Below are 13,942 nucleotides of genomic sequence, written 5' to 3'. Positions count from 1 at the left end.
TAGCGAATTGCTTCAAAGCCGTTCGTCCGATCGCAACGAAACCACCAAAATAAGAAGCGTCATTAGTAAATTTCTTGAGATTAAAGAGAACATGGCAACATTTTGCTCGTAAATGCCAAAAACAGGCCGATGAATTTTAAAAGTGGTCTCTGCTTTTACGTAAATTGATATAACTCTTAAGTGAAATGAGATATTGTCACCAAACTTGACACTTATTATAAGGCTCAACCTGAGAACACACAGAAAAAGTTGCGGGGTTTGGCCAGTTGGTGGCGCTATAACAGGGAACAATATGAAAGTGGGTCTAAATAAAGAAACATTGGTCCGATTAATTTTAAAATGTACATGCAGTGTCTTTGCATTCAGTGTCTTTGTGGGAGTTTCCATCATTGATCATGAGGACAGTTGCATATATTGAGAAACATGGCAGCCATTGGCCAATCATCAACAAATTTAACATTGAGCACACCAAAATGGACTTGAGGCTGTATGTTTGCATTTTTGTCAGACTGGTCTTGTTAGATTGTGTGGGTCATGCAGAGAACAATGATACCATGGTTGGCCATGATTTGATTTTATGTAAACATTTTGTTGTTGCTATTACTCCTATAATATTTGTCCAATCAACATGAAATCGAAATCTGCTGATTATTTGCAGACCATGCCTGAAAATATTAGCAAATAGATTTTTGTTGTTTAGAACTGTTTCACAAACAAATTTGAAAGTATCACATTTATAAAAAATACCAAAGAGGAATTAAGGCTGTTGCATTTGCTTAGTAAAATGAAAATATTTTAGGACCTTGCCCTGGGGGATCATTGTGAATTCAGGATGCCCTGTAGTAAACAATGGCTAAATGTGCTTGCTTGAAATATTTCAATCAATTAGACTATTTTTTTTTTTTTTTCAATTAAGTTAGTGTCATGGAAATAATCAAAACATATTTTGGTTTAAATTATGTATTGATATCAGCATCACTGTCACCAAATACAAAAAATAATGAGAAGAGACAAAAACAATTGTGTTCAAAGGCAAAAACATTAGATGTAGTAAACAAATTGTTAAACAGAAAGGACATCTTTCCATTGCACAAAAATGCTGTTGAAGTGACTTAAGTTTTCCTTAAATAATATGATAAGGTACTAACTGTACCAGCTGTCTCCTGTTTTATTTCAATAAACATGGTGCAACTAAATTCCCTAATTCCTTTATTGCCTTTTTACAATAACTGCAGTGCTTTAATTAGGGGCTGAGCAATGAAGGTGCCAAATCACCTAGTGATGCACCAAAATGAAAATTATTGGCCTAAACCAAAAATTCTGGATGCACTCAACCAAAAACCAAAACAGAAAATGTTTTTAAATTACACTTTGTTTGGAATAACTAAACAAATTATCAATATAATATTGCATAATATATTTAATTGATTATAATATATTGTAATATCATATTTTTGTGATTGCACTTGTTCATCCATTAATTCTCATTATTATCTAACAACTTTTAAATATTGGATTAAACTTTAAACTTTTTTTTTTAGTTTAAATTGGATTAAACTAAATATTGCATAGATGTTTGTAAATGTATTGCATATAACTCTATGGATGTCAAAACGGACTTTTCCAATTTTTTCCAAAAAATCCTACAAAGTGCTTGAGAATACACAAAACAATGTATAGTGTGCAATGTTGCACTTAACACTCTCTGCACAACCTTGAGTAAACGCTCTTTATCAATGTACTAATAGCCAAAAGAGCAAGCACTTTTGTTCTGCCGATGATAGAGATTTTAATGTGCAACTAGTACACGCAAATAGAACAGTAGTGTATCTTGAGAAACATGACCATAGATGTTTGTTTTTTATCTTTAACTTAAAATGTGTCTCGATGCTTCTTTTGCTGCTCATGCTGCCGATAATTGGCTTGACCGCGGTATTGCTGCTTGCAGCTATATTTATTAATATAATCGGGGCATTACTATTATTAATATTCTTCACAGATAGCACACGTACTCCGAGATGTCTTTTTTAAATCTTTTCATCTGAGAAGCATCAAATTTAATTAAACTGAACATCTTAAAAAATATCTAATTAGCAAATATTCTAAATCCTAGACGTCTTAAAGACATCTGCTGAATGTCTTAATGACATCATAGAGGAAACGTCTTATAGACGTATTGCAGATGAGCAAACTAAAAAATACATCTTCCAGATGTAAACACACACATCAAATAGACGTCTGGGTGATGTACATGTGCTATCAGGGTACAGTTGCTGTCTACACTGATTGGGAAAAAGTTCTTAATGATCGCATTTGCCAAAAGGTATATTCTGTAGTGTAGAACTTCTGGACCCGGATTTTATTCAACATCAAGTGGCGATCCATCAAAATTCATTATCGTACAAAAGTAAACAAAGTCCTTAAAATGAAATTGATATTACTATACATGTACAAATTTACATTTAAACGCAGTACATTCCACAATGTGATGGTAAGTGAAACTGTAGGGCGGGACTTGATTTTAATTGATTGAATGGTGAAAAGAGGGCTTCATGATGTCAGATGAAAAAGAAAGTTGTTTCAGAGGTGGAGCAAGTTATTTTATTTTGATGAAAAACTTTTTCCCCTTTAGAATAACATGCACTAATGAATAAGTAAGGGATAATAAGGGTTAAAGGGTTAGTTCACCCAAAAATGAAAATTCTCTCATTATTTACTTACCTTTAAGACATCCCAGATGTGTATGACTTTCCTTCTTCAGCAGAACCAAAGTGAAGATTTTTATAAGCAGATTTCAGCTCAGTTTGTCCATATAATGCATGCAAATGGGTGCCATCAGTATGCTGGCTGATTGATGGTCAAAAAGGCATATGCAGGAAGCATAAAAGTAATCCACAGGACACCAGTCGATCAATTAATGTCTTCTGTAGCAAACCGATAAGTTAGTGTAAGAAACAAATTGATAATTAAAATGTTTTTATATTTAAATCGTTGTTTCCGCCCAGCACTGTATTGCTATTTGAAATGAACTAACTCTCGCGTGATGTTCGTTCCTCTTTTGTAAACAAAGCGTGTGCTTCCAACTTCTCGTGTGAACGCGCCATTGCGCTTACGTCACTGATGCATCAACTGCTGGCAGGAAGCGATTTTTTTTAAGTTAATGAAGTTTTACTTATCAATTTATTTTTTTTACACAAACCTATCGAATTGCTTCAGAAGACAATAATTGATTGACTGGAGTTGTGTGGATTCATTTTATGCTGCCTAAATTTGTTTCTATGTTCGCAGTGAGAGACGGGAAATAAAAGGGGCCAGACCTCAGTGGGAGAGAGGGAGAACCCAGCTGACAAGCTACATGTGTGTTGGCCACTGCCGGTTCAATGAGAGTACCTGTTGAGTGACTTTTCTGAAGCTACACCATTGCGCATTCAAGCAAACGTGTTTTTGTTATTAATAAATTTACCTTTTGAGTTGGATTCACCATCTCCCGCTTCCTCATTCCTTGAACCTGTTACACTGGTGTCAAAACCCGGGATTAGAGGAAGAAGGATACGCTGTCATGGAGTCGTTGCCACTGGAGGAAGTCTTCCAGTCCCTTGCAAGCATCCACCAGGGCCAACACCAGGCCCTCATGGATCTTCGCAGAGAGCAGCAGCAGTGTTTTGAGGTGCTCCTTCGGGCCCAGGAGGAGGACTGGCGGGTGCTGCGGAGCTTAGTACCCCAGGAGGGGTGGCCGCACACCCCCAAGTGTTGCTCACCAAGATGGGGCCTCAAGATGATCTGGAGGCATACCTTGAGTTCTTCGAGCACACCGCCGAAGCTCTGAAATGGCCGCCAGAACAGTGGGCGGTCCATCTTCTGCCACTGCTGACCGGGGAAGCCCAGATCGCTGTGCAACAGCTTCCGGTCACCTACCTTCAGGACTACTCGGTGCTAAAGAAGTCCATCTTGCAATGGGTAGGCCGCAACCCAGAAGAACACTGCCAGCACTTCAGCTCCTTGACGCTGAGTGAGGTCGGCTGCCCATTTGCCTTTGCCCAGCAGCTCCGTGATGCCTGCCAGCGGTGGGTGCTGGCCAAGGAAGTCAGCGATGCTGAGGATGTCATCAATCTGGTGGTGCTGGAGCAGTCTGTCTCCCGGTTGCTGAAGGGGATGGCATCCGAGTCCAGTGTCCAGTGATGGCCACTGACCGGCATCGCTGGACAAAACGGTCCAGCAGGCGGAAGACCATCTGGCAGCGTATCCGGGGGATGGCACACCCCATGCTCTTTCTCCCTCTAATGTCTCCTCCCCTGTTCTCTCCCCCCCTCCTTCCATCCTGTTCCATTTCCACAGAAATGGGGGTTCCCTGCTCCAACAAACCCCGTCTCTCCCCCTCTTCCTCTCAGGTGAAGGAGTCCGCTGCCACGAGTGTGGGCGGGATGCTTGGGCCGGTATGCTGGAGTTGCGGGGAGCCGGGTCATGTCCGAAAGCAGTGCCCGGTAATGGAGGTGGGGCCTTGATCTGGATCTCCAACACCCCACAGACCGCCCCCGGTTGAGCAGGTATTTACCAAATACTCGTGAGTATTAAGGGGGGTACATACCAAGCCTTGGTGGATTCAGGTTGTAATCAAACCTGGCATTGGAGGCAAGTAGGTGAAGGTGAGGTGTGTGCATGGGGATATTCATGATTATCCTATAGTGACTGTCACGGTAATATTCCGGTGACAAAAGCATAATATTGAGGCAGTGGTTAGTCCTTGCCTCACCCATCCGCTAATTTTGGGAACTAATTGAATGGCAGCGGCCAACACACACATAGTTTGTCAGCTGGGTTTTCCCTCTCTCACTCTCAGGTCTGGCCCCTTTTATTTCCCCCATCTCTCACTGCGAACATAGAAACAGCAATTACCAGCAATTCATCTCAGGTGAAAACCCTTCCTCTCTCTTCCTCTCTCCCCAGACGAACGCTTGACCACACCCTCACCTCCACATAACCTTTCCTGTGTAAAATTATAGCCAAGTGTACAACTTCGTTGCCATGACAATGTAATGTCAACAAACCCTAAAACTCTAAAATGACTGCAAAAACGATTATTTAAACAACTTTACAGCTCAAATAATACATGCGTTTGAACAGAAGAATTAATGTAAGTGCTTTTATAAAATTATAAGCTTCACATGTTTGCCTTTAAACCCTCCAAAAATTGGCCACATTCAGGTGCCTCACTGTAACCTAGACATTTGCTTTTTTTAAAGAAAAGGAGGGACGAGTCGAAATTCATTTTTGTGGTAATCAATATTATGCCACAAATGCTGTCAGTTGAGCTTAACTTGTATTGAACTTGGAATATTCCTTTAAGATTTTAAATTTTACTTTTAAGAGCCCTCCCAGAAAATGGTGGAACGTCTATAGAATAATATTTTTGTAATTATATTATTTAATTATTTAATCTGAATATACGGCTAATTTTAAAAGACCACCGAAGGAGAAAATTTTTTTGGTGGAAATGTGCATATAGCAGAAAAGATTACTTTCTACATTAAATAAGTTAGAGTGTGAACTTGAAAATATTGCGTAAATTCTACATCTGTACTAAATTAAAACATTTAAAAGTTAATGTTCTTGCTTAAAAGTAAATATTATTTATTTGCTAATTTAAGTAAATTTCACAGGTAAATAAAATAAGTAAATATTACTTAACTTTTCCAAGCTGGTGTTTCTAGCATGGCTTGATGAGATTGCATGGTTTCACCGTTTGTAAGTTGATTTACACCGTTTCTATTGTTGATTTTGTTACGCTTGGTTACTTCTTATTTTGTGAAGTCTGAAGTTCATTTTCTACTCAAAATTACTTGTTCATGATAAAAAAAAAATAAAAAATAAAACAAATCTGTTGATTGTTGCCGTCATCATGTTTTGTGCACCGTCTTAAGGTCTGCGTGCACAGCTCTGAATCTGGTTTCTATCACCATTAAAGCAAAGTGATGTTTACTAATAGACTACATAGCATGCATTTTGTAAAATTTACTTGAGAATTTCTAATTGAAGCCACCAAGAATTGTGTGTAGCATTCAATTCAGAATCTGTTAGCAATTTCTGTGTGGAAATGGTTTCCTAGGGTTTTTTTTATTTTTTTTTTTAAGTAATCCCCACTCCCAAAAAAAAAATTCAGTGCAGCACAATGATGTATGGTAGATGCAACATCTTGGTTTTTCCTTATAATAGCACCACATAGAATCAGATGGACGTTTCTGTATATGCCTGAATAGGAGGGTGCAATTTGGACACATTCTTCCAATTTTGGTGTCCCAGTGCTCTTTTTTTTTTTTCTTTTTTTTTTTTTTTTTGGCAGAAAAATAATAAATGGCAAATCAGACATGAAATCAAAACCTCTATTGTTTATTATAGAAAGGCAGTAGAAACTCTAAGGACGCAGATAACAAACGCACAACACAGACATTTACTGCAAATTTAACTGTAACGTTTGACTCGTTTCATGAAATCTGTGCAAGATTCATTCACTGATCCCAGCAGTCAAACTTCACAGAAGCAGAAAGAATGGAAAATTAAAAAGAGACAGAACTGTAATAATGACCAACCAGCATTTGTACACACAGAAACATGCTTGTTGATACTGGACAATAAAAATCAATGAGAACAAGCGATTCAACATGTCCACGTGTCTTTGCTGGCACACGGCTCCTTTACACTGACATTTGTACTTTTCCCTTTGAGACAGTCAGTCAAACCATTTTATTAATGATTCTATTAAGGGGGTCGTTCACTCAAAAATTCTGTCATTATTTACTCACCCACACGTCAGTCCAAACCTGTATGCGGTTATTTTTTCTGTGGAACATCTGGAAGAATCAGCTCTTTTTTTTTTTTTTTTAATACAACAGCAGTTCATAGTGACCACAACTGTCAAGCTCCAAAAAGTACAAAAAACAACAACAACAACAAAAGTATAATAAAAGCACCAAACAAATGCCATAAAGGTGCTTCATACCACTCTAAACTATATTTCTAGTCTTCTGAAGCCATATGATAACTTCAAATTGTTTTGACGTCACTATCGCCTGTCATTATATGGAAAAGAAGTGCATAAATAATCTTCCAAACAAATTTTGTGTTCCATGCAAAAAAACAACAGCATTCAGGTTTGGAATGACATGAGTGTGAGTAAATGATGACAGAACAAAAGTTTTAACTCTTGTTTCCTGTTCACAACTGTAAAAAATATTCTATACATGGTTTGTGTGTGTGTGAACATACACTGTTTTCTTTCTGTCATCCACGTCATTTTAGGACAATAGAAGATTTAACCTAACTTGATAATTCATGCTAATACAAGTACAGCCAATCAGAACGTCCGACCCATTCAGATAAGCGGTGTTCCTATTGGACAAACTGAATGATCCTTCAAACGACCCATTCAATGTTTTGATTGGTCCTCTCATTTGAGCGGTCTCTTCACTGAGGTCCGAGTTCTGCAGGCAGGCCCTGTCCATCACCGTGGTCCGTTCCCCAGAGCCGGTAGAACTGTGTGAAGTCCACGTACGGCGGCACGCGTCCGGTTTCATCGGGCTGAGCGGCCTGACTTCCTCTCTGCCGGAACAGATTGCCGTCACTGGAGCTGGAGCTCTGCGTGTGTGTGTTAGTCGACAGCAGCGTCGCAGTCGGACTCTGACTGAGGGGAGGAGCACACACAGACAGAAGGGCGGGGTCAGGGAGAGGGGTAGGATGGGTGGGGACAGCAGGAGGGGCGGGGTCAGGAAGCTCATTTATGGGCTGTAAGGCGTCTACAGTCAAAGGAATCAGAGGTGTCATTAGACTACTGTTAAGCAGAGGGTTGTGGATAGATATTGACAGTTATTACATACATATTTATCAAAGAAAAAAAAAAACAGTTTTTTTTAATGTTCTAGGCTCAATACAAGTTAAGCTCAATTAACAGCATGTGTCGTATAATGTTGATTACTATGATGTCATTTTAATGGTATAAATATGAGCGAATTACTAACGATTGCGAGCGATATATTACAGCAGTGCGCGAGGAAACGGCGAGAACCCGCGCAATTTTAAACCCTTGCACATGATTGATACTCGTGCGCGGTACATTATAGTCGTGGAGGAAACGGGGAGAACACGCACATATTTTAAACCCTCACGCACATGACATCATCTGTACATTAGTGATGGGAAGTCCGATTCATTACCACGAACCGGTTCTTTCGGACAGTTCGTTTCCATGAACCGGTTCTTGTACGTCATCAGGTAATGATGTAACTTGAACTAATTCTAACATCCCGGTGTCATGGACTGTAAAAAATGTACCTGTTAATTTACAGTAAATTATTGGCAGCATAAAAATCATATGGCACTGTAATTCTAATTTACAACAGCTTACTGTAAACCAAATAACATGGTGTTTACTGTATTTTCTCTAATACAGTAAAGTACTGTTTTATATAGAGTACTATATTTTACAGGCGGCTTCTGTTTAAATACTGTGTTTTACCTTAATGATTTACCTCGCTTTTTTCCCCGGAATCCGCGCTCCTGTGCCTGTAATGTTTACCGCATCTTTGCGCACACTCACAAGGAGAAAAAGGCACTTCACAGCAGGACACTGCTTACTGTTGCTTATGCAACTGAACCATTTTCAGTTGAAGCGTTTATGTGTGGCCGCTCGGATATTTATGTTGTAATGATGCTTCATGTACGTTACTTTGAACAAATATTTATTCAGTTATTGAACAAGATAAAATATTTACAATTCATTTCATATTGTTTTTTAATGCATAGGCCTGCCACTTAATTGTTGCCCATGTAAATGAGAAAGAAATTATTAGCTTTCTTATGGTTGATCGATGTAACAGAAAGGGAAAAAAAGGATGGAGCAAGCATATAATGTTCGATTTCAATACACATTATACCAAACACAGTGTGGTTTTCACACTCAAACATGTAAATAAAGCCATTTGTGAACGCATATTGCTGATTATTACATTTTATTCAATTAAGTTATTATAATAACATTGTTTATTGTCATCATCGGTGTTTGTTTGTCATTAAATAAACTTACATTTCACCTCAGGCTCTTTCAAGCCCTCAGTACACACATGCTCATAGTATCAGCCAGGGACGTGCACAGACATTTTGGGGGGCAGGGCTCAAGTAGAAAAAAAGGGCACTTCTCATAATTATTTATAAAAATAAAAAAAAATGTTTTAAACAAAATGTTAAATATATTAACACAACTCTGACTTCCTTACCAATTTATTTTAATTCCCTCACACTCACGCAATTGTTTCATACTCAGATTTCTACAAAATAATCAGTTCACACAGAGACCATGGTCTTCTTTAGTATACACTAGGTTTATCACAAGAGCAGGCAACAGCAAAGGAAACACAGTGTTAACAAGAGGTGAAATGTTCTACACATTATTGTCATTTTTTCCCCTGTAAATATAAGGGACTCTTTAGTATATTTCCATTATAGTTACTGTCCTTATACTGTAAAAATAACTATGATTTCAATTAAATTTCAATCCTAAATCCAATCTCCAACAATGAATATTTTAACAAAATGAATATTTTAGTCATTATTGAGCCCCATTTCTCTGTTGAACACAGATTTTATCCATGCATATGTGCTTTTTTTAAATGTGTTTTTCACCTGTGTAAGGTGACATCACAGATGGAGGTTTCTTTCAAATGCCACCGCACACAAATCCAACAAACTATTTTCATGATCAGTTTTATTGATTAATTGTTGCAGCCCTAGTGTATTCTTTTGCTGTGTCTCTGAAGCGGGTGTGTTTTAGGGCGTTACCCAGCAGTGGGCGTGTCTCCCTCTAAAGTGGATGCTGTGTTGGAGCCGTTATTGAGCGTTCCCTGAGACGGCATCACCAGAGACAGAGTCACACTGGTTTTACTAGTGCTCTGGTGATTGGAGTACGGCACAGACACCGGGTAGATACGCCCACCTGCAAACAGAGACACAATGCTTGGTCATTTACCAGATTAAAATATCTGGTCAACTGCATGTCTCTACTTTAGAAATATTCCTACAGTTAAGTATGTTAAGAGATTAGAAGTGAAGAGGAAAAAATAACGTTTTAGATCAGGAGACGCGAGTGAGGACAGAAGCGAGAGATTCAAAGTAAAGTCCAGAGTTACATTTTACTGAACTATAACATGGTAAAAAATGTATTAAAGTGAGCATGCCCCGCTGTGATCTGACCTTGTGTAGGTGTGAGCGAGCCGTCGGCGAATGGGTAGTTAATGACTCTAACAAGCAGTGTCATGTCTTCATGTCGCGTGCAGTGTGGCGCCCTCTGTCTGCCGCTCACATACGCGTCATGATGCAGACGTTTGACACGCTCAACCACCGACTGCGCCGCAACCTCCAGACTGCTCTGCTGGGCCAACTCTGCTGCTACCAAGGCAACGATCTCCTACGAGAGGGTAACATGGGAAATGTAGTCTTGAATATGAACAACATCCAAAAGAATTCATGTGACATAGTTAGTAAACAAATACAGAGCAAAACCTATATACATTCAAACAAAAGAAAAGTATAAATCTATTTTTAAGAAAACCTCCCCAAAACCTTGGTGTTCGGCACCATGAAGCCTGGGTGGTTTTTTGCACATTGATAGCCAGTAACGTTACTACGTCCTGGGGTGCATTTCTCAAAAGCATCGTTAGCCAACTATGGTCTTAAGTTCAATCGTTACCAACATAGTTCAGCAATTTGGTGTTTCACGAACCGTAACTAACATTCGCAAACAGCATCCCAAAGTTGTGTGGTTGGAACTATAGCTCTTTACCCGTGGTTAGAAGCATAGTTCCTTGTTAGGTTGCAGTTTGGACATTATTTCACTTTGCTGTAGCTTCTATATCTTTTATTCCATATATACCTTTCATTCTGTCAAGATTCTGACCATGTGATCGGAGTCACGTGACGCTATGCGAGGGCTGATTGCTTAGAGGCGAGCTCCGCTCTCATGAGCGTGCATGGACCGTCGGATTTCCGAGCGATGAACACCAGTTGTGACTGTTATGTGCGAGGTTGAAGCGCTTTTTTTTTTTTCTGTTCTGTGGTTTAAGAATTTTATGGTTACATCAATGTTGGATTAGTGGTCTATATAATAGCCTTGGGTACACAATTTTTCTTTGCATGTCAATATGTCACACTTTAATGTTTCTCTCCACATGGAATGTTAATGGGCTGGGGCACCCTATAAAAAGAAGAAAGGTGGTAGCTTAAGAGTAAAAAATCTGATATTATGTTCCTTCAAGAAATGCACCTTTCTCCACAGGAAGCTGAAAGACTTGGCAGGGCATGGGGTGGGCATGTGTTTTGTAGTGCTGGTTCGAGTAAGAGCAGGAGAGTCATCAAATTGACAAGTAAGCATTTAAAATTTAAATGTCAACTCAACTCACTTTTATTGTCACTACGCCATTACACAAGTATTATGTGTGAAAAGCTTGTGTGTGGTCCAGACATTGCAGCCATACATGTAAATACAATAAGTACACTCAACAGAATAACAATATCCAGAATGACAATTAGCAATATACAGAATAACAATATAACACCATACATGTTTACACAGTTTGCATGTTACACAATACACATTACACAATATACAAACTGAAAAGTTAGAGGCAATTGCACTGAACTGAATTAAGTACTGTATGCATAGTATACATAACGTGCAGTGATGTGTGGCATATACTATTGTGTTGCCATTAATTCTCAGTGAAGAGGTAGATATTAATAATAATAGATGATATACACCAGTCAGCCACAACATTAAAAACCACCTGTGAAAAAAAAAAAAACAATATTGCAATATTGCGTAGGTCCCCCTCGTTCCACCAAAACAGCGCCAACCTGCATCTCAGAATAGCATTCTGAGATGATATTCTTCTCACCACAATTGTACAGAGCGTTTATCTGAGTTACCGTAGACTTTGTCAGTTTGAACCAGTCTGGCCATTCTCTCTTGACCTCTCTCATCAACAAGTTGTTTCCATCCACAGAACTGCCCCTAACAATTAGTAAATTGAGTAACAGAGTAAATTCTAGAGATTGTTGTGTGAAAATCCCAGGAGATCAGCAGTTATAGAAATACTCAAACCAACCCGTTTGGCACCAACAATCATCCATGCGATTATCTAATCAGCCAATCGTGTGGCAGCAGTGCAGTGCATACAATCATTCAGATAAGGGTCAGGAGCTTCAGTTAATGTTCACATCAACCATCAGAATGGGGAAAAAATGTGATCTCAGTGATTGAGTGTGGCATGATTGTTGGTGCCAGATGGGCTGGTTTGAGTATTTCTGTAACTGCTGATCTCCTGGGATTTTCACGTACAACAGTCTCTAGAATTTACTCTGAATGGTGCCAAAAACAAAAAACATCCAGTGAGCGGCAGTTCTGTGGACAGAAATGCCTTGTTTTTTTGTTGTTGTTTTTTCTCCCCAATTTGTAATGCCCAATTCTCAATGCTCTCTAAGTCCTCGTGGTGGCGTAGTGACTCGCCTCAATCCAGGTGGCGGAGGACGAATCTCAGTTGCCTCCGCGTCTGAGATCGTCAACCCGCACATCTTATTACGTGGCTTGTTGAGCGCATTACTGCAGAGACATAGCAAGTGTGGAGGCTTCACGCTATTCTCTGCAGCATCCACGCACAATTCACCATGCGCCCCACCGAGAGCAAACCACATTATAGTGACCACGAGGTGGTTACCCCATGTGACTCTACCCTCCCTAGCAACCGGGCCAATTTGGAGAACTGGCTGGAGTCACTCAGCATGCCCTGGATTCGAACTCGCGACTCCAAGGGTGGTAGTCAGCGTCTTTACTCGCTGAGCTACCCAGGCCCCGGAAATGCCTTGTTGATGAGAGAGGTCAACAGAGAATGGCCAGACTGGTTTGAACTGACAAAGTCTAGGTAACTCAGATAACCACTCTGTACAATTGTGGTGAGAAGGATATGCAGGCATTCTGAAATGCAGGTGGTTCTGTTTTGGCAGCACGAGAGGGACCTACACAATATTAGGCAGGTGGTTTTAATGTTGTGGCTGATCAGTGTATGTATACATATCGAGTCCAGTGAAATCCAGTGAATTTAGTGTTAAGGTCCTAGGGTATGGTGTTGTTAGCAGTTCAGCAGTCTGATGGCCTGAGGGAAAAAGCTGTCCCGCAGCCTGCTGGCGCTGGCTCTGATCCTGCGGTACCGTCTGCCAGATGGTAGCAGTGAGAGCAGACCATGGCTTGGATGGCTGGAGTCTCAGATGATCCTCCGTGCTTTCCTTACACATTGTCTGGTATAGATGTCCTGGAGGGAGGGAAGCTCAACTCCACTCATGTGCTGGGATGTTCATACTACCCTCTGCAGTGCTTTGCGGTTGAAAGCAATACTGTTCCTGTACCAGACGGTGATGCAGCCAGTCAGAATGCTCTCCACAGTGCACGTGTAGAACAATCTGAGGATGTTGTGACTCATCCCAAACTTCCTCAGTCGTCTCAGGAAGAAGAGCCGCTTGTGCACCTTCTTCATTACGGCCTCTGTGTTGACCATGTGAAGTCGTCAGAGATGTGAACTCCGAGGAGTTTGAAGCTGCAGCAGACCCTCTCCACCGGTGCTCCATTGACAGTGATGGGGCTGTGTTCTTTGTCCAGTCTCCTGTAGTCCACCACAAGCTCCTTGGTCTTGTTGACGTTGAGAGAGAGGTTTTTCTCCTGGCACCAAACATGTTAGGGTACGCACCTCCTCTCTGTAGGCTGTCTCGTCATCTCAAACAGATCAAAGATAATTTAGGAAGAGTCATTATTGTTTTGGCTGAAATATGGGGCAAAATCTTATTTTTATATATGCACCCAACACTGATGATCAGAACTTTTTTTATAGATCTTAAGGGAAAGCAGCTGGGA

The 13,942-nt window shown here is 40.1% G+C and overlaps 1 protein-coding gene across 1 annotated transcript; it reads right to left on the bottom strand.

Annotated features, from left to right (window-relative positions):
* Window positions 1–7,458: 7,458 nt before the first annotated feature.
* Window positions 7,459–13,568, bottom strand: LOC127449622 (TGF-beta-activated kinase 1 and MAP3K7-binding protein 1-like). Its single transcript, XM_051713144.1, has 4 exons — window positions 13,398–13,568; window positions 10,237–10,450; window positions 9,826–9,979; window positions 7,459–7,675 (listed from the first exon to the last, which is right to left on the bottom strand). The coding sequence occupies exons 1-4, from the start codon at window positions 13,566–13,568 to the stop codon at window positions 7,459–7,461; spliced, it is 756 nt and encodes a 251-aa protein (XP_051569104.1).
* Between the last annotated feature and the right edge of the window lie 374 nt (window positions 13,569–13,942).

The sequence above is a fragment of the Myxocyprinus asiaticus genome, chromosome 12 (genome assembly GCF_019703515.2).
Source record: "Myxocyprinus asiaticus isolate MX2 ecotype Aquarium Trade chromosome 12, UBuf_Myxa_2, whole genome shotgun sequence".
NCBI lineage: Eukaryota > Metazoa > Chordata > Actinopteri > Cypriniformes > Catostomidae > Myxocyprinus > Myxocyprinus asiaticus.
Note: the sequence above shows the minus strand (reverse complement) of the source record. Positions and strands in the feature narration are given on the sequence as shown.